Source organism: Mytilus edulis, chromosome 2, assembly GCF_963676685.1.
Source record: "Mytilus edulis chromosome 2, xbMytEdul2.2, whole genome shotgun sequence".
NCBI lineage: Eukaryota > Metazoa > Mollusca > Bivalvia > Mytilida > Mytilidae > Mytilus > Mytilus edulis.
Window position 1 is genome coordinate 74857630 of NC_092345.1, and position 24694 is coordinate 74882323.

Genomic DNA, 24694 nt, shown 5'->3' on the forward strand with positions numbered 1-24694 from the left:
TTATTTGTGTATCAGCTTGACAGACTCTTCAAAGCTAGATTATAATAATAAATAGGATGGATTTTTGTTTAGTTTGTGAGTGAAAGGTTAAATTAACACATTTAACCCACTCTGTGATAATACGTGTTAAATACTTATATATCCAACAAATTTCGATAACATTTATACCTTGATATCACACATTTAATCAACACTTATCTAACGTCTTTTCCTGTGTAAATAAATCCCTCTGGTGATGTCATGAAACCTGTTTATACAGTGATGGTACATTTTGGTTTCTATTAAACCAGTTAATACAGGTTTACGTATTGGTTGCCATGAATTCAGATTATACAGTGTTAATACTGGTCTTTTTAATCGACAATATATTTGATGAGTTCGGAGGGTTGACATTTAAATAGACAGTCGGTATATCAATGGTTACTAATTGTGCAACCCTTCTCGCCGAGTTGTATTTGTACTCGTATGAAGTAGAATTCATTCAGAATCTTCTAAATGACAAAAAGTACCACGCAAAAATTCTTTAATTTTACTTTCAGTTATATGGATTTCCTTTCACTGAATAATCCATAATTTAATCAGTAGTTGCATCATATATATCTCAGTGAATTTGAAATTAAAGATACTAATGGTACTAGAAGGTCTGCTTCATGCATTGATCTATTCCTCACTATTGACACAGATGGACAATTCACACTAAAATCTATGAAAAACGGGATGATTTCAACTTCCAAATTATCAATTTATCATTTCGCAGCAGTAACATACCCTCTGCTACGTCGTATGGTGTTTACATATCCTAATTGATACGTTATAGTCGTGCATTTTCACACTATATGGAATTCATATACAAGAGCGTGCTCCTTACACAGAAACTGCTTCAGTAGAGTTTTGTGGAGAAAGATTCAAATTGACACTCCGTAAATCTTGTGGACACCATCATCAATACGATGTGTCTGTGTCTATACTATCTAAAGACATTTTTACCACATCTTAGATTGTGGTTTAACATATATGTCGTCTGTCTGCTAAGTACCGAACTTGACATACTTTCGAAAATAATGTTTTGCCGAGTGTGTATTTATACACTTTATAAATATTTTGACATGAGCGTCACTGATGAGTCTTATGTAGACGAAACGCGCGTCTGGCGTACTAAATTATAATCCTGGTACCTTTGATAACTATTTGCATTGCTATACGATGTGTCTCTGTATCAATACATCCAACAATCATTTATTTAACTAGGATGATTCTGTTGTGGGTGCATTTGACATTGTGTTATGGCTTATCGTTTGTAGTTTGAATTCTGTATTTTTGGTACATTTAACATATGTCTTATTTGTCAGTATAGTCGAGTTAATTTCTATATTCCATGGATAAAGTATATTATAAGTCCAAATAACGCTATCACAACATTTATTTTAAATAGTCTTTCAGTACCGTTATAATCATAATAATTGTTTGGACTAGTATTGTGACAATAATTGTATGAATTTCAAGTTGATTTATTTGTCACAAAAATACGACACTTTTTGTTTTGTACTGTGCTGTCTTTAATACACCTTATCGCTATTCCCGGCTGACCCGTCCGCTTGAACTTTTGACGTCAACAACAATCACTTTTCCATTGTGGCGTCAGACATTTTGTTTTATGACGTCAAAATTTTACGGGAACCTGTGTGATTTCCAGCAATGGCGGACAAATAGCGATAAGGTGTATGAAAGATGTTCGTTGTAACGACCATTATTTTATTCGTCTGTGCGTTTCTCTGTGCTTATGTGTTCTTGTGTTTGTTTGTCCTGTATACCTGTCACACAGTGTTGTCATTTTAGGGGTATTTTTAAAATTGCCATATAAACGGGATATTTGGCTGGCCATAAAACCAGGATCAACCCAGCTTTTTTTCTTAAATTGTAGCGAGTCAGGAATTAGGCAGTTGCTACCAAATAGTTCTTTTCTATGTATGTTGGCGTTTGTTTTTGTTGCACTTCAGCGTTTCTTTTGTTCAGTTGTTTTTCTTTTATGATTGATGTGTTTCCATCAGTTTTAGTTTGTAAACCGGATATGTTTTCTCTCAATCGTTTTATGACTTTTGAACAGAGGTATACTCCTGTTGCCTTTATTTAACGTTTTATTTGCCATGAAGCCGGATTTTACATGGTAAACGTTTTAGGTAACATGACGCTCGCCAATAAAATGTTTTTGATTGCCAAAAGATACCTTTTACTTCTAAGCAGAATAATTTGCCCTGTTAATAGACTGATACAGAAGTTATATTAATCTGTTTGCAATTTTAAATTGTTGTTGAAAAATTCTTCTGGATTGAAGCAACATCAACCTGTAAAAGGAAACATTTAAAAAAATAAAACCGTTTACTTTACGAATGTCTTCCTTTTATTATAATACAACTCACCACAAAAAAAATGAAACAAAATAATAGAATATCAGAATTCATTAAAACCATTTTTCAAACTTGATACAATATGCAATTCATCAAAATGTGTTCTCAATTTTTATCATATTATGTGTAAATAAATTTCTAGCAAATAGAGAGACTATTATGTTTATTCTTTCTTGTTCAGGAATTCAGAGAAATAATAATCAACTAGTAGGCAGCCAAACATCGTACTTATTGCATGTATCAGAGGTGAACGCACCAAACCTGTATATCTCATATTTTGTCTGTTTCGGGACTTTTAACTTCACAAGGTGTCCACCTTAAAAGATAAAAGTGTTAAAACATATTGTAAAAAACTGAAAATAACATGAATTACTAATTTGAATATTGCAATGTAAATGGAGCATTCTTAGGAATGGTCCTTTCCCTTCCAACAAAACAAATATATTACGTTATCGCAAAGATTATGCATTACAGCGGTTAGCATCCTAACTTATTATCGTTTACTTGTATCAACGTAAAATATGTTCGACAAAATTATTTTTAATGATAGCATTTTAAACATTAAATTGTTTATATGTTTGTTCGTGAGATTTTGAGTCAGCCCTTTTATATGATAGCTTAAATAGTTCTTGGACCGTGTTTAAAAGGTCACAGCTTGTGATAAAACATTTTATCATAACCACGCCAATTCTACTTTAAGAACGATATTTTAAGATATTTTAAGGAACAAATGTGAAAAATAATATAATGTTCAAAACAAATGGCGTTGATCTGTTGACTGCGACGTCAATCGCCCCCCACTCATTTTTATTATTTTGATAATTTTATTTGCCTGTTTTTATTTGTAAGTACGTGAACTTTTGTCAGCCTTGTATGGAAAGCCGTTTTTTTTAAATTTTATTCCATTCTCCAGATATCTTAGTAGAAATTAAGAACTTTATTAATTTGATGAGATATATTATAAACGAAATGAGACATCTTTATATAAGATATCTGATAAATATCGTCTTAAACAGTCTATAAATATATCTTTAAATAAAACAAGAACTATCTTTAAAACAGATATCCGACGTATTTAAAATTTGAGTATATGTTTTAAACTATCATTTCGATAACCTCCAGAAGCACAATGACTTAATGATGCAGGACCTCTTTAATTAAATCTCCATCTGAATGTAACTACAAGAAGGCGATTGCAGTGCACTGAAAACCTGCATAGTTTGACACAATTTGTCCTTGGTGGCAACGCCCGTTCACTACCTTCATCTTGTGAACAACAATGCTCTAACTATCTAAAAAGCAATGAATTGCCAACAAAAGAACGTTACAAATTGTTTTGTGAATATTCCGATTATATTTAAATAAGTGATTTACCATTTAAATAACGTTTTCTCTGTTTGTGTTCAGTATTCTCGGTCCTCGTACCTTTCTGTTTACATTCACCAAAACCCCGCGGAAATCTCACATGCGTAGGTGCGTTCTAAAAGTCATGTTCGTTCGTACAACAAAGTTTACATTAAAAATTATATAATTGTCCCGAATAAACAGCTGTCATGGATGCAAAGAGCTATTGGAGAATCAATTATTTTAATAAAAATATAAATCTTTGTAAGATCTAGTTCAAATATTTATAGTTTTTCACTTGCTTTCCATCACGATATAATTAACGAGACGTTTATTCAAACACAACCAAATCACCCACCATGACAGCATTTTGTCCAATCACAGAAAGGATTTTCGAGCATGCGTATTCTGTTGCCATAGTTAAGCGTTCTTAAGTTCAAAGGGCACAAACCGAAACTATACCGACTACGTCGGAAAAAAGTTTGATTAGTTTATTACATAACTTATTTAGGTTATACATATAGAATATCTGATTTTGTTAAAATGTTATCTTGTTTATTGTAAAAGATATCTGTAAGTTATGAACTATTATTACAATGTATCTTATACGTTACATATGATTATGAATATTCTGATTCTTAATGTCAGTCCATGTAAAATTTGATTTTTTTCAGATTTTTGGCGTATTTACTCTCCTGGCATTTCTCGCAGGAATGTAAGTATAAATAATGAGTGTGGGGTTTTAAGTAAAAAATAGCAGAGTTGTGGGGAAAATACGAAAAAAGAAATGAAAAAAATGGGCAATAAAAATAATAGAACTACATTTAGAACGTCTCGTCCTTTTTCTAAAAAAAGTCATGGAAGGTACCAAGACCTTGTTGATAAATATTCCCTATCAACTTCACAAATAATACCTGATTGTCTTGATGTATATATTCTGCGCACTGATGTTATCATCTTAACAACGTGTTTTTATTGTTCTTTCATTGGTCTTTTATCTATTATCAATATTACTGTTGCATTGTTTTATGTGATATCCATTTAACGTGGCTCGGACCTTAAACATCCCGTCAATGTGTTTGTATTGTCCTTCATTTTTTGCTGGTGTGTTTTGTATATGCGACTTTTTGTATTTCTTTGGTTCTTATAACGTTACTCTGTACTTTAAAAGATCCCGTCAGTATGATATTGTTCTATTTTATGTCATTATGATATATTTCCATTATGAATCAGAAAATACGTGAACCACAAACGTCAAAATTATTCAATCGCGTAGTGGAATGAACTATTTGTGGATTCTTATAAATTCTATATAACCTTTGGACTATTTTAAATCTCGGTCTATTTCTGAAATTAATTCTTACATACTTTTGATTTTTTAACCCTGTATGCTAACATTGCCTATGTGAAATTTTAAAATTGTTTGTATATACATTAAACGACAAATATATGTGCCGTATAAAATTTTCTGACGTCAGACATGCGAATCAATGAATGTGTTTGTAGATAGATGTTTTTGTGTTCTGTTAAATTGTTCCTTTTAAAATTGTTACACGATGATGACTGCTGTACCCATATGTTGACTATTTTATTTATTATGTCTGTTTAGTTCACGCATCATTGTAAATATAACGGAATTTGATGAGACTGTCATCAAAGTGAGAGGGTTAGCGCTATAAAACCAGGTTTAATCCACCATTTTCTACATTTGAAAATGCCTGTACCTAGTCAGGAATATGACAGTTCTGGTCCATTCGTTTTTGATGTGTTTTGTTTTTTTATTTTGCCATGTGATTATGGACTTTCCGATAGGATTTTCCTCTAAGTTCAGTATTTTTGTGATTTTACTTTTTATCAATACAAAAATACCAATTAAAGTCAACAACACATTATGCAGAAATCTATGAATTGAACTACAGTAACACACTTACAACGGTTGCCACATGTGGAGCAGGATCTGCTCACCCTTTCTCTTCCTACCCGAGATCACCCGTAGATTTTGTTGGGGTTCGTGTTGCTTAGTCCTCAGTTTTCTATGTTGTGTCGTGTGTACTATTATTTGTCTGTTTGTCTTTTTCTTTTTTAGCCATGGCGTTGCAAATTTATTTTCGATCTATGAGTTTGAATGCTCTTCTGGTATCTTTCGCCTCTCTTTTACAAATCATACTAACAATATAATATCAATCTAATCCACCATTAACAAACTAAACTAACGATTAAGTTGACAAAAATTCTAATATGATTACTTTTTAGCGGTTTCCTTCACGAATTTGTTTTTCGATACAGTCAGTCTGAACACACAAACCCTTTCAATATTCACCAATATTGTTTGTCTGTTATACCGTGGTTTATGCTTATTTATTGACGTTGGTATACTATCACTACCTTCCATTTTACAGTCTTGCGGATTCTGAACCTCAGAGAGAGCAAATATTATTTGAAAAAGTGGATAAAAATTTGGATGGATATTTGACGAGGGCAGAACTTGATTCAGTTTTTCTTCTGTTTGATACAAATGGTAAGTCACGTAAAATATGTTTGTTTGTCAAGGTAAACACACGTGATGTTAAAGACTTTATTGACTCCAGGATATTGAAAACATATGGCCATACATATATACAAGTGGTCATATAAAACCCAAGACTCATAAAATCTCTATAAGAGATTTAACGTTCGGAAGATATTGCTATATGTAGCATGCACAAAAAATGTATACTATCAAAAGTAATGTAAGGCCATTCTTTTATTTGAAAAAACCCTTAAAATTTGAAAGGCAAGAACCATTTCAGAAGACTATAACCTAAAGTTGCTTAAATCCACATCATTTGGACTCTGTTGGATAGTCATTGACAATCATACCAAATCTTTTAATTCTATATGTGCATATTTCCATTTGGTTTTTATTTCTCATATTAATACAATCCTAGAAAAATATCTCAAACTTATTATATTATATCTGTATATGTTGTGTACAAATTATAATTTGTATTTTGACTTTGTACAAAATTTTACAAAAATTCAATTATAACTTGTAATTCGTACAAGCACTTTATGTACACATTACAATTTGTACAAAGTCAAAATATAAATAAGCCCTACATTATTATAATTTGTACATTTATATTAGTACAAATTATAATTTGAACAAAATGATAACTTGTACACAATATATACATATGAGTACATCTCTTACAATGTATAAAAGTTATGTATGTAACAGTGGTTTGAATTTCCTTTTAAAAGTTGCCGCATTATCATATTCGGTGTTTCAAGGAAAGACGGATACTTGCTAATGAAATAAAACATTATACACCCGATCTTTGTTTGAATTAAGTATATTAATTATTTGATTTTAGGAGACACGAATATAACTAAACAGGAGTTTGATACTGACTGGATATTTGATAAAGCTGATGCCAACGACGACTTAATTATCGATGCAGCTGATTTGCCATTTATCTTTAAATTCTTCGATGTAAATTGTAAGTTTTCTGATCAGTACCCGATGTCAATCGATGACAATGCCTTTACTCAATTCTTTATTTTATGAATTGTATAAATTCAGTGGAAACAGTATTTTTACAAAATTATAACCAAATTTAATTGTTTCGATATCAAGGTACGACAACCATATCACATTCAAAAGATTAAAGTTAGTTTCGGTATCAAGGTATGGCAACCATATCACATTCAAAAGATTAAAGTTAGTTTCTGTATCAAGATACGGCAACCATATCACATTCAAAGGATTAAAGTTAGTTTCTGTATCAAGGTACGCCAATCATATCATACCCAAATAAATTTAATAAGCATACATCTGTTGTATCTGAACAGAATACATCCATTCAAAAAGCTACAGATATACATTCTCTAACGTAATAAATTGTTTAAAGCCAGGCAAATGGTTCTGAAAAAAATATCTACAGGGAGTCATTTTGTCTATGTGTCCATGTGTCACCGTTCTGGTCTTATAAATTCTCTCACACGTACAATTCGTGCAAAAACTCACTTATTAAAAATTTGATATTTATGGAATTATTCTAAACCATTTTTTTCAAAAGTTATAACTACTAAACATATAGCCTATGCGAATAGATGGGGCGCTCTTCTCATTTATGTATGGGGACCTTTATCCACTCACTTTTATGTAATCAGAGATGTTTTTTTTTATATGAAATTTGTTTTCCACTTTTTAAAAGAAGAATATACCAAGGGGATTATAAAAAACCGCCAGACAAAGAAGTTCAGATAACATGTGGACAAAAGACAAACTATGAAAAAAAACCTCCAGAACACAATACACTGCACTGAAATCTAAAACGTGAGCAACACGATCTTCATAAAAAAAAAAGGATGAGATCATAATTTCGGAATGGTCAGCAGTCCTAGTCAACTGTTGACACCTGTCCGCTTTTCGTTATATTACATTTCTACTTTCTAAATGTCTATCCGATTATTATTCTTCAATACACACAATTTATTGATAACCATATCGTCAATATATTTTAGCTGACAATACAGTGAGTATTGATGAGTTTTTGACACAGTGGGGACAACTGACTCTAATGGCGTTTGGAACAGCACCAACAGTAACTCCAGACAGTACCACTACAAGTTGACAAGCCCATACTACACCAGGATTTTAATTTGACATTCCTTATAATCCATTCTACTAGTATTAATGAAAATAAAAGCAAGTGCATTAAACGACAAATAATTATTTTTCTATATTTTTTACTAATAAAAGTGATTTTGAAGTCGATTATTGGTGTATCAGCTTGACAGACTAACCTCATTGGTTGATATCTTTGGCGGAAGTACATGTGATACATCCTCATTCTTTCAATATCCAAGCTGTGGGAAGGTCGTGCTCCACGTGTTGTCGGCAAAGTAACTATATTATTTAACTTTTACTTACATTTGCCTTGGTGGCAATATAGCCTTGGTGGCTTTAAGACCTTGGTGGTCATTTATATATGCCTTGGTGGCAAAAGACCTAGGTGGTCATTTATATATGCCTTGGTGGCAATAGACCTAGGTGGTCATTTTTATATGCCTTGGTGGCAATAGACCTAGGTGGTCATTTTTAAGATATGTTACATTTGCCTTGTTTCTAACAATGAATTAAAAATACTAGCCTTGGGGACGTCAAGACCTTGGTGGTCATTTATATTCGCCTTGGCGGCTTCTTGATAATACTAGATGGTAATGTTTGACCTTGGTGGCAAAATGTTTTGGGATTTAGACCTTAGGTAGTTATTATCAACCCAGGTGGTCAGATATTTGTTATGCCGTGTGCCGGTTAAACGCAGGGCAAAGTGCTATCGCTATATAAAATACATGTGGAAGTGGGGACTCTGGCCATTTTGGAAAATTGTAGTTGAAAGGAAAATAATAAATTGTTTATAGGGTAAATAGTTTCTTTTGTTACTTTTGACTGTGTTGTGGAGTTTTCATTTATTTTTTCTTCGTACATACTGATCGAAATGCTATTTAAAGACTTTGTTAGAAAAGAATAGAATTATTGAGAAAGTGGAATAATGTAGTGTGACATGTCACTTGATATTCATGTTTTTTATCGGAGTGATGTGTATTGAATTATAAGGTGTCTTCGTCGAGGTCCGCGTTCAGCGGTCTGTTTGATTGTACATAGAATTGAATAGAATGTTTTTGTTTTCAGATGGTGTTACCTACAGCTTTGACAGGGTGACGAATGAAGGAGAAGTAATATGACATTGCACGATGATTCATGTCAATGAGTTCGAACAACCTTTTTAAAAGGAAAGGATTTTTTGTAATCAGAATATGGTGAGAACAAATTGCAATTGAAGTAATGTTTTGATATCTGAAAATAGGAAAATAATGAATGGGGAAAATATTGATACTACACTAAATTATGTATGTCTGTGTTGAGAAAGGCAGAATATGGCACAGTACTAAAAAAAAAAAAAAAAAAAAAAAAAAAAATCTGTGATGGAAGCAGCTTTATGTTCAAATGAACCTATTTAAAAGTAATGCTCATAATTTTTCCGTAATTTCATGATGTTTTCTATTGGATGTGTATTTAATTTCATTGATGTGTTGAAATATGTCACAAAAATCTTTTTGTCATGGGAGATTAAATAATGGTTGCAATATTTTTGTTTTGTTTTGTTTTATCTAAATTAATAAATAAATATAATGTTGAATGATTTTATATACTGGTACAAATGTATACTTTAATTTTGTGTATGGTTGAATTTTTTAATTTAAATTTCTTTGTCTACAGTTCGAGGGACACTGATTCCCTAGTGGTTTTCCACGTGGATTGTAGGCAAAGGGATTTTTCCTTTTCAAAGTGTGACTAATGCTGTCTTCAGTACAAATAAACAATTTGTTATTGGTTAATATATTTTCAGCAGACATGTGAAGAATCGAGTGGAAATACAATTGTCAATGTTCCTGATTATGAAGTAAAGAGTGTGTTTGATTCAACAACAGTAAAGAAAGAGACAAGCCAGCATAGTTTACACTTGGAGGTTAAGTCCCTTTGCTTACAAGCTTTCCACATGCTGAAGATGTTATTAGAATAATGACAATGTTCATTTTGATATGAGTTCATTGCCTTAACTCAATTTTTAAAAGTCAGTATGTGGTCAAATTCATGAGAATTTATTGAATTATGAACGATTTATAAAGAACTGTTTACATGCATCTTAAAATGTTTAGAAGTGTTTTAAAGTAATTTTAAAAGGAATAATATTTAATAAAAGTGTTGAATTTGTTTTGAGTATTGGGAATACTATTCCTTAAGTGAAAGCCTTGCTAGTGGTGTATTTTGAGATTGGCCTGTAAATATGCTGTATGGACTATAGAGTTTTCTATGCCCATAACTTAACATGAACTGGATGCAAGATTATATCAATCACTGAGGATATGTGTATAACCTCATTGGTTGATATCTTTGGCGGAAGTACATGTGATACATCCTCATTCTTTCAATATCCAAGTGGTGGTTGGTTTAAGGGCTATGTTTGGTCAGGCAATACATATTGCCTGTTTGGGTTGATGAGGTTATTGATAAGTTCCCCCCCTCTCCCACCCATAAGTACCAAAATGTGGATATGTTTTTATATTTATATTTCAATATTGGTATTACATGAATGCATTTTGGGTTGATGAGCACGAGACAACATTAGAAAAACATGAGCATTACCATGGTATCATGTTGACAAAACAAACCTTCGCTTTATCGATTTTCAAGGGAAAGGTCAATTAGGGCAAGTGTATTGGCAGTTTGTGTTTGCTTTTTCATTACAATGGTAAAAATAAGATTATATATCTCGGATGACAATAATGTTGATTTTAATGCTCTTCATTTTATGAGCTCCAGAGTAGTTTTATAACTGAAAAACAACTGTGCACTATATCCAGTGAGCTCTTCTGCATTGCATTGTGCATGGTAGTCCACATTTTGGTTTCTGAAACGTTAAGATATTATCTTGTATTCGGTTCTTTCCTCTAGAGTTTTCTATGCCCATAACTTAACATGAACTGGATGCAAGATTATATCAATCACTGAGGATATGTGTATCTTCAAAGCTAGATTATAATAATAAGTAAGATGGATTTTTGTTTAGTTTGTGAGTGAAAGGTTAAATTAACACATTTAACCCACTCTGTGATAATACGTGTTAAATACTTATATATCCAACAAATTACTATAACATTTATACCTTGATATCAAACATTTAATCAACACTTATCTAACGTCTTTTCCTGTGTAAATAAATCCTTCTGGTGATGTCATGAAACCTGTTTATACAGTGATGGTACATTTTGGTTTCTATTAAACCAGTTAATACAGGTTTACGTATTGGTTGCCATGATTACAGATTATACAGTGTTAATACTGGTCTTTTTAATCGACAATATATTTGATGAGTTCAGAGGGTTGACATTTAAATAGACAGTCGGTATTCCAATGGATACTAATTGTGCACCCCTTCTCGCCGAGTTGTATTTGTACTCGTATGAAGTAGAATTCATTCCGAATCTTCTAAATGACAAAAAGTACCACGCAAACATTTTTTAATTTTACTTTCAGCTATATGGATTTCCTTTCACTGAATAATCCATAATTTAATCAGTAGTTGCATCATATATATCTCAGTGAATTTGAAATTAAAGATACTAATGGTACTAGAAGGTCTGCTTCATGCATTGATCTTTTCCTCACTATTTACACAGATGGACAATTCACACTAAAATCTATGAAAAACGGGATGATTTCAACTTCCAAATTATCAATTTATCATTTCGCAACAGTAAGATACCCTCTGCTACGTCGTATGGTGTTTACATATCCTAATTGATACGTTATAGTCGTGCATTTTCACACTATATGCAATTCATATACAAGAGCATGCTCCTTACACAGAAACTGCTTCAGTAGAGTTTTGTGGAGAAAGATTCAAATTGACACTCCGTAAATCTTGTGGACACCATCATGGATTGGTTTATCAATACGATGTGTCTGTGTCTATACTATCTAAAGACATTTTTACCACATCTTAGATTGTGGTTTAACATATATGTCGTCTGTCTGCTAAGTATTGAACTTGACATACTTTCGAAAATAATGTTTTGCCGAGTGTGTATTTATACACTTTATAAATATTTTGATATGAGCGTCACTGATGAGTCTTATGTAGACGAAACGCGCGTCTGGCGTACTAAATTATAATCCTGGTACCTTTGATAACTATTTACACCACTGGGTCGATGCAACTGCTGGTGGACGTTTCGTCCCCGAGGGTATCACCAGCCCAGTAGTCAACATTTAGTTGTTGACATGAATATCAATAATATGGTCATTTTTATAAATTTTCTGTTCACAAAACTTTGAATTTTACGAAAAACTAAGGATTTTCTTATCCCAGGCATAGATTACCTCAGCCGTATTTGGCACAACTTTTTGGAATTGTGGATTCTCAATGCTCTTCAACTTTGTACTTGTTTGACTTTATAAATATTTTGATATGAGCGTCACTGATGAGTCTTATGTAGACGAAACGCGCGTCTGGCGTACTAAATTATAATCCTGGTACCTTTGATAACTATTTACACCACTGGGTCGATGCAACTGCTGGTGGACGTTTCGTCCCCGAGGGTATCACCAGCCCAGTAGTCAACATTTAGTTGATGACATGAATATCAATAATATGGTCATTTTCATAAATTTCCTGTTCACAAAATTTGAATTTTACGAAAAACTAAGGATTTTCTTATCCCAGGCATAGATTACCTTAGTCGTATCTGGCACAACTTTTTGGAATTTTGGATCCTCAATGCTCTTCAACTTTGTACTTGTTTGACTTTATAAATATTTTGATATGAGCGTCACTGATGAGTCTTATGTAGACGAAACGCGCGTCTGGCGTACTAAATTATAATCCTGGTACCTTTGATAACTATTTGCATTGCTATACGATGTGTCTCTGTATCAATACATCCAACAATCATTTATTTAGCTAGGATGATTCTGTTGTGGGTGCATTGGACATTGTGTTATGGCTTATCGTTTGTAGTTTGAATTCTGTATTTTTGGTACATTTAACATATGTCTTATTTGTCAGTATAGTGGAGTTAATTTCTATTTTCCATGGATAAAGTATTTTATAAGTCCAAATAACGCTATCACAACATTTATTTTAAATAGTCTTTCAGTACCGTTATAATCATAATAATTGTTTGGACTAGTATTGTGACAATAATTGTATGAATTTCAAGTTGATTTATTTGTCACAAAAATACGACACTTTTTGTTTTGTACTGTGCTGTCTTTAATGAAAGATGTTCGTTGTAACGACCATTATTTTATTCGTCTGTGCGTTTCTCTGTGCTTATGTGTTCTTGTGTTTGTTTGTCCTGTATACCTGTCACACAGTGTTGTCATTTTAGGGGTATTTTTAAAATTGCCATATAAACGGGATATTTGGCTGGCCATCAAACCAGGATTAACCCAGCTTTTTTCTTAAATTGTAGCGAGTCAGGAATTTGGCAGTTGTTACCAAATAGTTCTTTTCTATGTATGTTGGCGTTTGTTTTTGTTGCACTTCAGCGTTTCTTTTGTTCCGTTGTTTTTCTTTTATGATTTATGTGTTTCCATCAGTTTTAGTTTGTAAACCGGATATGTTTTCTCTCAATCGATTTATGACTTTTGAACAGAGGTATACTCCTGTTGCCTTTAATTAACGTTTTATTTGCCATGAAACCGGATTTTACATGGTAAACGTTTTAGGTAACATGACGCTCGCCAATGTTTTTGATTGCCAAAAGATACCTTTTACTTCTAAGCAGAATAATGTGCCCTGTTAATAGACTGATACAGAAGTTATATTAATCTGTTTGCAATTTTATATTGTTGTTGAAAAATTCTTCTGGATTGAAGCAGCATCAACCTGTAAAAGGAGACATTTAAAAAAATAAAACCGTTTACTTTACGAATGTCTTCCTTTTATTATGATACAACTCACCACAAAAAAAATGAAACAAAATAATAGAATATCAGAATTCATTAAAACCATTTTTCAAACTTGATACAATATGCAATTCATCAAAATTTATTCTCAATTTTTATCATATTATGTGTAAATAAATTTCTAGCAAATAGAGAGACTATTATGTTTATTCTTTCTTGTTCAGGAATTCAGAGAAATAATAATCAACTAGTAGGCAGCCAAACATCGTACTTATTGCATGTATCAGAAGGGAATTACTGCTTTTAGTGATAATTTCCTAGGATTCCTTTCTCTTGTATTTGTCAAAACTTTTAGGAATTTTTGGTCCTCAATGCTCTTCTACTTCGTACTCTATTTGGCCTTTTAAACATTTTTGATTCAAGCGTCACTGATGAGTCTTTTGTAAACGAAACGCGCGTCTAGCGTAAATATAAAATTTTAATCCTAGTATCTATGATGAGTTTATTTGTATAACATTTAAATATCATCATGATAGATTTTTTTCGCAGACTTTGTCAAAATGTTTCATGTGATTTACAAGTACATTGTATAATCAAAAATATCAAAAATGATATGATATCGAGCTTGTTTTCAAGTAAACGGTTGTAAAACAATTACACATTCGATTTGGACTATACAGTGAACAAGATAATATGTGATTAGAAGGTAAACTAAAATACATAATTTAAAAAAATATATATTTAAAGATTGCTATTATTAACAGAAAATTGAAAATAAAAAGGATGTCACTGTACGTTACTTCCTTATATAACAAAACTAGGAGAAACAAAATCCTTTAGATTCCTTTATAAATTAAACAATTTCTGAGTAAACGTCCCTTAATAAACCGAATAATAAAATGTGTTCGTTAAATATTATAGTAATTATAAGATAAAATCACACAAACTTGGTTCATTTAAATGCTTATCCCTAATCCCCATTCCAAGTGTACTCCTACGTCGATTGCATTATTATCTTGACTTATTGTGTTCTGCTATTTTACATATCGAAGAAGACTGAAGACTCCCATACTGCCTCAATTCAAAACACTAAATGTATTTTTTGTAACTATAATAAGAAACGATCAGTTCCATAAGATACCTGGATTGCTCTCATTTCATTACTACTTAGTGAAGATTAACTGGTGGAAGAAGTAGGGACATCTGAAATACACAAAACACCCAAGTCTTAAAAAAAGTCATTGTTTGTGAAAAAACTAAGCAATAGGAAACAAAATAACAAGACGAATTATAATGTGGTAAACTCATTGTCGAAAATCTTTTTGAAAAATCTCTTTTATTTCTACGCTAAAATGAGACCAAACAAGTTCAATATATTTCTGAAAATAAAAGTAGCTAACTTTGCTGTTTCTATTTCATTCGAGTAAGAAAATTGTTCGCAACAACAATGTATATATTTGAAGTCAATTGGGATGAATTCATTCAAATCTTCGTAGTTCTACAACTGTATTAACACGCAATATATATAGTTTCAATACTTTAAACTGTTGTTGTAATAAAAACTATAACTTACCTTAACTGTTTCAATAATATCAAGGTGGCTGTCATCTACAAAGAAAGTACATTTTTTGGTAATTTTGATAATAAAGTTTCAAATATTTAGTATTTTAGTAAGTTTATGCTATCTATTAGGTACAAAATAAGCGAAAAACTAAAATAAAATTTAGAATGGAAATGGGGATAGTGTCAAAGCGACAACAACCCGACCATAGAGCAGACACAAACCGAAGGCCACCAATGGGTCTTCAATGTAGCGAGAAACACCTGCACCAGGAGGCGTCCTTCAGCTTGCCCCTAAACAAATATGCATACTAGTTTAGTGACAACGGACGTCATACTAAACTCCAAATTATACACAAGAATACCATGCCAGCTTTCAGTAACTGCGAGTACTCTTACTTCGGTGCTTCGTGTCTATTGTTTTATTATATTTGTTTTGTACCTTTATCCGACCGTTTAAGTTAGGCCAATTGTAACTGAGACTACCGAATGTTCTTATGCAGTGCGTAAACACCAATGTCCTAACAGTGGAGAATTCAGAGCTCACACACATGTTTAACCCCCCCCCCCCCCACACACACACACACACACACAAACACACTCTCTGTATGTGTCTTTCCCAAGATAGGAGCCTGTAGTTTAGTGCTTCTCGTTGGTTGATGTCGGTCATATTTGTTTTTCGTATACTATTATGTTATAAATATACAGTTATTTGTTTTCAATTGAATTATTTCACATTTTTCATGTCGTAGCCTTTTATAGACAACTATATGGTATAGGCTTTTCTCATTGTTGAAGGCTGTACGGTTGTCTATAATTGCTTACATCCATTTCCTTTGAACCTTGGTGGGTAGTTGTCTCATAAGTGGGTTTTTGAATATTACGCAAAAATTAAGTGCTCTCGTCCCAACATTTCCATTTTACTGGCTCTGTCGATGTTGACCGATGAATAACTCATTATATACTCACGGTTAGTGTCGTAAAAGTGAAACCATCAACCGGTGATTAACTCATTATATACTCACGGCTAGTGTCGTAAACGTTAAACCATTAACCGGTGAATAACTCATTATATACTCACGGTTAGTGTCGTAAACGTTAAACCAATGGCTCATGTCTGGACTGGATAAAAATCCATCGTGATTGTTGTCTAGTTTATCGAATAGAATATCAGAGTCTTTTACAGTATCGGCAAACCCATTTGCCTTCCAAGCCGTCTCGATCTCAGATTTACTCACTTTACCATCATCTTAAATAAGTGAAATACAAATTAGGATTGAATATGATTGAGTCCCGTAGTTTAAAACTTAATACAAAAGAATAAGATTAAAATTATGCCCGATGGTACACCAGCCCTGTAGTCAGCACTTCGGTGTTGACATGAATATCAATTATATGTTATATTTAACATTGCCATTAAAGCGCGAGGTTTGGCATTCCACAAAACCAGGTTCAACCCACCATTTTTTTCTTTAAAAATGTCCTGTACCAAGTCAGGAATATGGACATTGTTATATTATAGCTCGTTTCTGTGTGTGCTACATTTTAACGTTGTGTTTCCGTTATGTCGTTTGTTTTCTCTTATATTTGAATGTGAATTCACATTACTATAAGACGTGTCGCGGTACTTTTCTATCCCCAATTCATGTATTTGGTTTTGATGTTATATTTGTTATTCTCATCGGATTTTGTCTAATGCTTAGTCCGTTTCTGTGTGTGTTACATTTTAATGTTGTGTCGTTGTTCTCCTCTGATATTTAATGCGTTTTCCTCAGTTTGAGTTTGTTACCCCGATTTTGTTTTTTGTCCATCGATTTACGAGTTTTGAAAAGCGGTATACTCCTGTTGCCTTTATTTATATGGTCATTTTTATAGATTTACTGTTTACAAAAGTACTGATTATTCGAAATACTAAGGATATTCGGATCCCAGGCATTGATAACCTTAGCCGTATTTGCCACATTTTTTTGGAATTTTTGGTTATTATACTCTTCCCCTTTGTACTTGTTTTTCTTTCTAATTATTTTGATCTGCGCGTCACCGATTAGTCTTAGGTAGATGAAACGCGAGTCTTGCGTAATAAATTATAAGCCTGATACCTTGATAACTACTTATGATTAAAAGTTCATTCTTAGTAAGATGGATTACTTATATGATCTATAAAAAATATGTCTTATGCATATTGTTTTCTTATCGCTGTGTGGGTATATGAAGCAATACATTAAATTAAAGCATAAAGTAGGTTAAAGAGTAATAAAATAAACAATAAGTCGATTTCTACTAGGATTTTATTTTAAATGGAAACTTCATTGCACATATTTCAATTAATCGACATATTCATTAAGGAATACAACACAACTTACGATCTGCATCGAATGATATGAAGAAGTTATTGTATTCTGTCTTATTGAGGAGGTTGTTTTTATTCAAGTCAGACCTCACAAATAACACTGTGAATGGTGTTTCTCTTATTATCTGGAAAATATTGCATCACAGGGCAATATGATAAAAATGCAATCAATTGTATAAGAAAAATTGTGCCTTGTACAAAGCTAAAACTGTGTTGTCGATTGATTAACTTTCATCTGTGTAAGGTGGAGACCAACCTACATTAACAGACCATCAATATAACACTGAGTTCAACTTTGCTCGACAAAATTCCTCCTTGTTTCTTATAAAAAATATATTTACAATCACAATCAAGTAAATCCTTTGATGAAACTTGTTGAAAGCATTTGCATTTCGACCTAATAACAAAATGTTTATGTTAATTATACTGAAATAGACTTTCAATAGTCTTTCAATACCGTCATTATCAATATGATTGCTTGCTTGGACTTGTATTATGATATAATCAAGATTACATATTCGTTACAAAAATGCGTCACTGTTAGCATATTCGTTACAAAAATGCGTCACTGTTTGTGATGTCCTCTGCTGTCTGTCGTTGATGGGAGATGTTCGTTGTTGTTCTGTGGTTTGCATGTTGTGTGGACTTATGTAAAACTTGTATGTGTGTTTCTCTGTGATTAGTGTTCTTGTGTGTGTTTGTGCTGTATTTCTATCACGTAGTGTTGTCATTTTAGCGATAGTTTTTAATAAAGTCATATAAACGGGATGTTTGGCTAGCCATAAAACCAGACTCAACCCACCATTTGATTTCAAAATGTCTATACTAAGTCATGAATATTGCAGTTGTTATTAAATAGTTCCTGTGTATGTTGGCGTTCGTATTTGTTACACTTCAGTGTGCTGTTGTTCCTTTGTTTTCCACTTATAGTTGATGTGTTTCTTTCGGTTTTAGTTTGTAACCCGTATTCGTTTCTCTCAATCGATAAATGACTTTTAAACAACGGTATTCTACTGTTGGCTTTATTTACTTACACCCATCCACTTTTCACCAAACTCTTTGGCAGTCACATTACCATTACCTATAAAATTCAAGATTATGATAGTGAATCCATTTTAATATCTCCTTCAAATAAGCTTTTACAATATTATGTAGACAGACAAAGAAAAGTTATTCATATTTATGAATATCTGTAAATGTGTCCACATTACATTTTCATATACTTTAAAATTTCATTTAAATTATGATTATGCCGACTTTGCTATTTTAGGACTACACGATGACTGGTATCGTATTTCGTACTTGATAAAGGAGCTATAGACTCTTAGTTTACCATCAAGATCAAAAACATGGTGCAGTGGTGCTAAATCTTTAGAGTTTATAATTCCATCGTCATTTAGATCTGCCAGATAGAAATATGCTTCCGAATGCTCTTTTGACTGGTGTGTCAGTAACTGCCAGAAACTCACAAACTCCTGTTTTGTCACTGTGCCATCGTCTGCAAGAGAGAGAGAGGAGATCAATAAGAGGTAATCAAAAATAGTCTGTCGAATCAAATATGCAACATCATGGCCAAACAAAAAAACTATCCATTCTACATTTTACCTTAAAATTGGTTATTTTTTTTAATTACTTATCATTTCTTACTTCATTCTAAATGATTTTGTTTGAACCTGACAATATTATCAAATTGGAACCCTTCCAATGATACAATGACATTTCTTAAGCACCTTTTATGCAACAGTAGTTTACCAAAGTCCGAATGTCATAAATCGATCAAAAATACAAATCAAGGTATCAGACAAGAATGGACTCGCATAGCAAACTCGGCTGCATCGACAGGGTAATCAGACTTGCGTTTTTAAATGCACAGGTGAAGGGTGATCGACACTAAACGATGAAAATTTGACAAGTGTCGTCTAAACTTGTAATGAAAATGATGAAATAAGTAAAACGAACTCGGAGGAAAATTAAAAACGCAAAACCCTTTTTGATTTGCAAAATCAAACGCTCAAACACATAAAACGACTGCATAACAGCTGTAATATTTCTGACTTGGTACAGGCATTTCTGATGTAGAAAATGGTAGATTAAACCTAGTTTTATAGCTATCTAAACTTCTCACATGTACGACAGTCGCATACAATTCCATTATACTGACATCAAAAGAGGGACGAAAGATACCAGAGGGAAAGTCAAACTCATAGATTGAAAATAAACTGACAACGCCATGGCTAAAAATAAAAAGGCAAACAAACAGTACAAAAAAGTACAGAAGACAAAACATAGAAAACTAAAGACTAAGCAACACGAACCCCACTAAAACAGGGGATGATATCAGTGCTCCGAAAGGGTAAGCAGATCCTGCTCCACATGTAACACCCGTCGTGTTGCTTATGTTATTACAAATCCGTTAAAAATCTAATTTGGTAGGTCAAAATCGTGAAAAGGGAAGGATATTGTAGTAACGACACAAGAAACATATCCGATATCCTCTGTGAAACTGTTATCCCATAACGGTCAACCAACTCGTGATGGCGTTCGTAAAATTTAAGAAGGGATGCTTTCAACTTCACCATTTTAGAATTCTTGCTTTAATAGCTTCCTTGTGAGCAGCAATCATCTATCAAGGAAACCATGATGGGAAATACAAGCCCGGGAATATCGTATCAATCAATGTTTTAACAAAACAAACAGTCATGATAGATATTATTTCAAAATGGAGTGCAGCAGTCCACATTGTTTTATAATCTTGCTCACTATAAATACAAACAAATATGTCAACTACGAAAAACAAACAGGCAAAAACACTCGCAAATAGAGATTGGTGTACGATCTTAACAAAAGTACTGTAGGTAGGCTGTTTGTAGAATATGCATCTATTCACAACTTTTCTGGGGCAAACCTCCTTTTACATGTGCATTATTTAAAAAAAAAACTTACGGTTGACATCAAATCCTTGGTAAACACCATCTAATTCTGGTATGGTGATAATACCGTTGGCATCTCTGTCTGCTTTTAAGTACAGTACATTGATTACGCCGTATAAATCTAAGACGCTAAAAACAAATTTAAAAAAAAATGTTGAAAAGTAATGATTGAAAAAGTATATTATATATTTTGAAAAGATACCGTTCTCTTTTTATGAACGTTAAGTTCTCGTGGTTCAATCAAACGTTTCACTGAACGTATTTATACTGATTTGCAAATGCCTATAGTGTTGACAATTTTAGTCAAGCAAAAACATACATATTACTAGTATTCGAATATAAGAAGAAATTAGAAACAGTCTCCGCCATTTTCAGTTGCCCCTTGCTAGTTAGCCTATCCCTGAAGAGTTTAATGAACATTTAAATTCAGTAATAATGTACTCAACTCCAGTTTTTCAATGCTACTGATGTTTTGTATATTTTTGTTAATTCATTATTTTAAAATTGAGAATGGAAATGGGGAATGCGCCAAAGAGACAACAACCCGACCATAGAAAAAAACAACAGCAGAAGGTCACCAACAGGTCTTCAATGTAGCGAGAAATTCCCGCACCCGGAGGCGTCCTTCAACTGGCCCCTAAACAAATATATTGATCGAGTATACTACTATTTTGAAGTCGTACTTTCAAATAATACATTTTTAGGGGGTGTTTGTCATCCTTTTCTGCCGTTTTTTATTTTATATTCTTTGACACAGATGATCCACAAGAGTCAATTTTAGATGATCAATATCACTTCTAATTATTCCTGTATTTCTGCTTGATTGTCGTTAAATCGGAAAGGCATGTTTTAGGTTATTCATCCTCTCTTCTGTTCTGATACACCTCAACTTATTATTTGTATATGACATGTATAGTATTAATTTAAAGCATGTTTACATAGACTTTCCTCTAAATGTAACAAAATCGTCTATCATCTTCTATTGTCTTCCCATGCCTGTGAGAAATTTGACAATTTCACAGCGTAAGTGCGTAACAAAAATCCGGGGTGATTGAACAAGTAAAAGAAAGTGGAAGGAAGGTAGTAGATCATGATACAAAAATATACACCAAAACATTAAACTATTAAATGGTAGCTGTCGATTAAGTAATAAATGTGAAAAACGTGTACAGGGGTTAATGCATATTCATGGATCGGTGCAATAGTTTCCATGTCATTATAATTACTTACCTAGAGGCGCATGTAATTGCAAAGAAACCCACCAACAATAGAGATTTCTGGGGAAAAAAAAAGATTTATTATCAGTACTTAAAATCAGATAAAAGACAGAAGAGATGAAGATCCGCAAATTCAAACGTCGAATCATAGAACTTAGAACACGAGCTTTTTTCTAAATAGTGTTTAACAGGTTAGGCCAATTTCTATCTCGAATTTTGTTTTAAGAAACAATTGTTTCTGTAAGAGGAACAATATTACGGATTGCAAATTTGAAGTGATGAACAATCAAAAAGGTGTATTTATTCACGTAGCGAATACTACTTTTTATGACGTGAATTTTACGTGTCTTATAACTTTTGCTAGGTTGCTAACATTACTGTTTGACTGATGGTCTTTGAGGTTGTATCTACCCGGAAGACAGTGCTTTGGTTTTGGTATGATTCGAATAACACATTTTGATACTACGTATGTCATGTCCTTCCGGTTAAGCTCAGTTTCTATTGATTTTCTAAACATTTGATTAAGAAGGAGTCTGATGAAGATTATTTTTCCTTAAAAGGGTATAATTTCCTTTTGCAGTATAATTTTAAATAACACTTTAACAATTAATCAAATGTTAAACCCATGTTAAAGTTCACAAATTCTGGTTCCGGTGTATTTGGCCTTTAAAAACCGATATAGCAGTGTTTTGTCAGAAAGTTTTATTATACCTTTTTTATCTTATTTTTTTGTGGAATATATGATGGAATTTTTTAAAAAGTGAACTGAAAGAAAAACTACTTTAATCATTTTGTTTTTTTAGTAAAAACCACAGATTCATTGGAACTTTTAAGGTAAATTTATAAATGTTACGTTTTTTGTGGTTTTGTTCAATGCAGTTTATAACCACGACAGATATCAGTGCGATCTACAACACATCTTCCGTTATTCCAAACGAAGTTTCATTGAATTTTAAAGTTTAAAGAAAAACTATATATTGCATTATGTAAATAGATAATCTGCATCAAGTGTCTGGAAAAGTGCAGTACAGATTTATTTTTAAAGTCAAGTAATATTCTGACCTGCGTTATAGATCTTATAAAATCTTACCATATTGCTGCGTTTAGATATTCAGGAAAATGATTGTAAGATAACCTCATATAAAGACAAAGGTCATAGTCAACAGTACCTTATCTTTCTTTATTCAAATGATAATCTTTGTATTTACGTCGACGAAATTAACATATGTTACATAATGTGTTACTACGTTTGGACACATTTAATCTCAATCTATGTCTTTAGTACTTCGGCACTGACATGAAAATATGGATACTGTGATAATAAAGTTTGCTGATAGAAAAGTGTTAATATCATTCGAAACTAATGAATATATTTCCCTCTTGCAAAAATTTGATTCCTTGCCCGATTTTGGCTATAATAATTTGTTTATTTTTGTTAAATATTGAAAACAACACGTTATTAATTTCTTGCGTCCGAAGCGCTTTTCTGGATTTACCTTCATCAGGAACGCTCAAAGCCAAACATTTGAAATCCGAAGATGTATAAGTACCGAAACCGTTGAAGAGCTGTATGTCAAAAAATACCTAAAATAATAGCCAAATTCATCTAAAGCCAACTTTGCCTGAGGGAGTTGAAACCTTAGTTTCTTAATAATTTATAAATTTATAAACGGACAATTTTAGTAAAGTTTGTTAAATCATGTCAGTACCGAAATACTGACTACCGAGCTGATGATACCCTCGGGGACTGATAGTCCACCAGCAGAGGTATCGACCCAGTGATGTAAAATATTGAAAACAACACGTTATTAATTTCTTGCGTCCGAAGCGCTTTTCTGGGTTTACCTTCATCAGGAACGCTCAAAGCCAAACATTTGAAATCCGAAGATGTATAAGTACCGAAACCGTTGAAGAGCTGTATGTCAAAAAATACCTAAAATAATAGCCAAATTCATCTAAAGCCAACTTTGCCTGAGGGAGTTGAAACCTTAGTTTCTTAATAATTTATAAATTTATAAACGGACAATTTTAGTAAAGTTTGTTAAATCATGTCAGTACCGAATATGCTATTATTTCTTTAATACGTTTTGCTTTTTTCAAATATTTTTTGGCTCGAGCACCACGGAAAAGACATTTATAGTCGGATACGTATCTGTTGCAGTAAAATTGGTATCGTTTATATTATCATTTATAGTTGTCTTGTTCAAATAAACTTTGGTTGGGATATATTCTGATATACATTTCCTTTTTTTTCTAATGCATGGCTGCCTATAATATGTGAAGAACTGGCTTTTAAGTATATTTTTTACCATGTAAATATAGAAATATTTGTTTTTGTTGCAATATTTATACTTCCTCATTTATTTTTAAAATCAATCACTTTGTTTTTTGGTACATATTATATATACCAAATCGGACTTTGTTTA

General features: G+C 32.5%; 2 protein-coding genes and 1 long non-coding RNA gene across 4 annotated transcripts; 2 read left to right on the forward strand and 1 right to left on the reverse strand.

Moving 5' to 3' along the window:
* Positions 1–2284: 2284 nt before the first annotated feature.
* LOC139512933 (uncharacterized) lies at positions 2285–23442 on the reverse strand. 2 transcript variants are annotated; one of them, XM_071300918.1, is made up of 10 exons: positions 23359–23442; positions 22282–22328; positions 21065–21180; positions 19455–19619; positions 19156–19202; positions 18135–18246; positions 16853–17020; positions 15785–15819; positions 15353–15414; positions 2285–2342 (listed from the first exon to the last, which is right to left on the reverse strand). In XM_071300918.1, the coding sequence occupies exons 1-9, from the start codon at positions 23359–23361 to the stop codon at positions 15379–15381; spliced, it is 729 nt and encodes a 242-aa protein (XP_071157019.1). In that variant the 5' UTR covers positions 23362–23442; the 3' UTR covers positions 2285–2342; positions 15353–15378. The 2 variants fall into 2 exon arrangements, with proteins under 2 accessions (XP_071157019.1, XP_071157020.1); XM_071300919.1 differs by lacking the exon at positions 2285–2342 and adding an exon at positions 14125–14191.
* LOC139512936 (uncharacterized) lies at positions 4352–8511 on the forward strand. Its single transcript, XM_071300921.1, has 4 exons — positions 4352–4464; positions 6149–6267; positions 7106–7231; positions 8259–8511. Exons 1-4 carry the CDS (start codon positions 4391–4393, stop codon positions 8366–8368), a joined length of 429 nt encoding a protein of 142 aa, XP_071157022.1. The 5' UTR covers positions 4352–4390; the 3' UTR covers positions 8369–8511.
* Positions 8546–11313, forward strand: LOC139512937 (uncharacterized). The gene is made up of 3 exons (XR_011662363.1): positions 8546–8639; positions 9430–9557; positions 10148–11313. It is a non-coding gene; the product is annotated as an uncharacterized lncRNA (long non-coding RNA).
* Positions 23443–24694: the final 1252 nt, after the last annotated feature.

Excerpts from the sequence above, each read along its gene's own strand:
- LOC139512936 (XM_071300921.1), top strand. The coding sequence starts at position 4,391 with ATGTCAGTCCATGTAAAATTTGATTTTTTTCAGATTTTTGGCGTATTT. Across the intron at positions 6,268-7,105 it reads TCTTCTGTTTGATACAAATG|GAGACACGAATATAACTAAA; the intron begins GTAAGTCACGTA and ends ATTTGATTTTAG. Across the intron at positions 7,232-8,258 it reads TAAATTCTTCGATGTAAATT|CTGACAATACAGTGAGTATT; the intron begins GTAAGTTTTCTG and ends AATATATTTTAG.
- LOC139512933 (XM_071300918.1), bottom strand. Across the intron at positions 19,203-19,454 it reads CCATGTTTTTGATCTTGATG|GTAATGGTAATGTGACTGCC; the intron begins GTAAACTAAGAG and ends TGAATTTTATAG. Across the intron at positions 15,820-16,852 it reads TAACGTTTACGACACTAACC|ATGACAGCCACCTTGATATT; the intron begins GTGAGTATATAA and ends CTTTCTTTGTAG.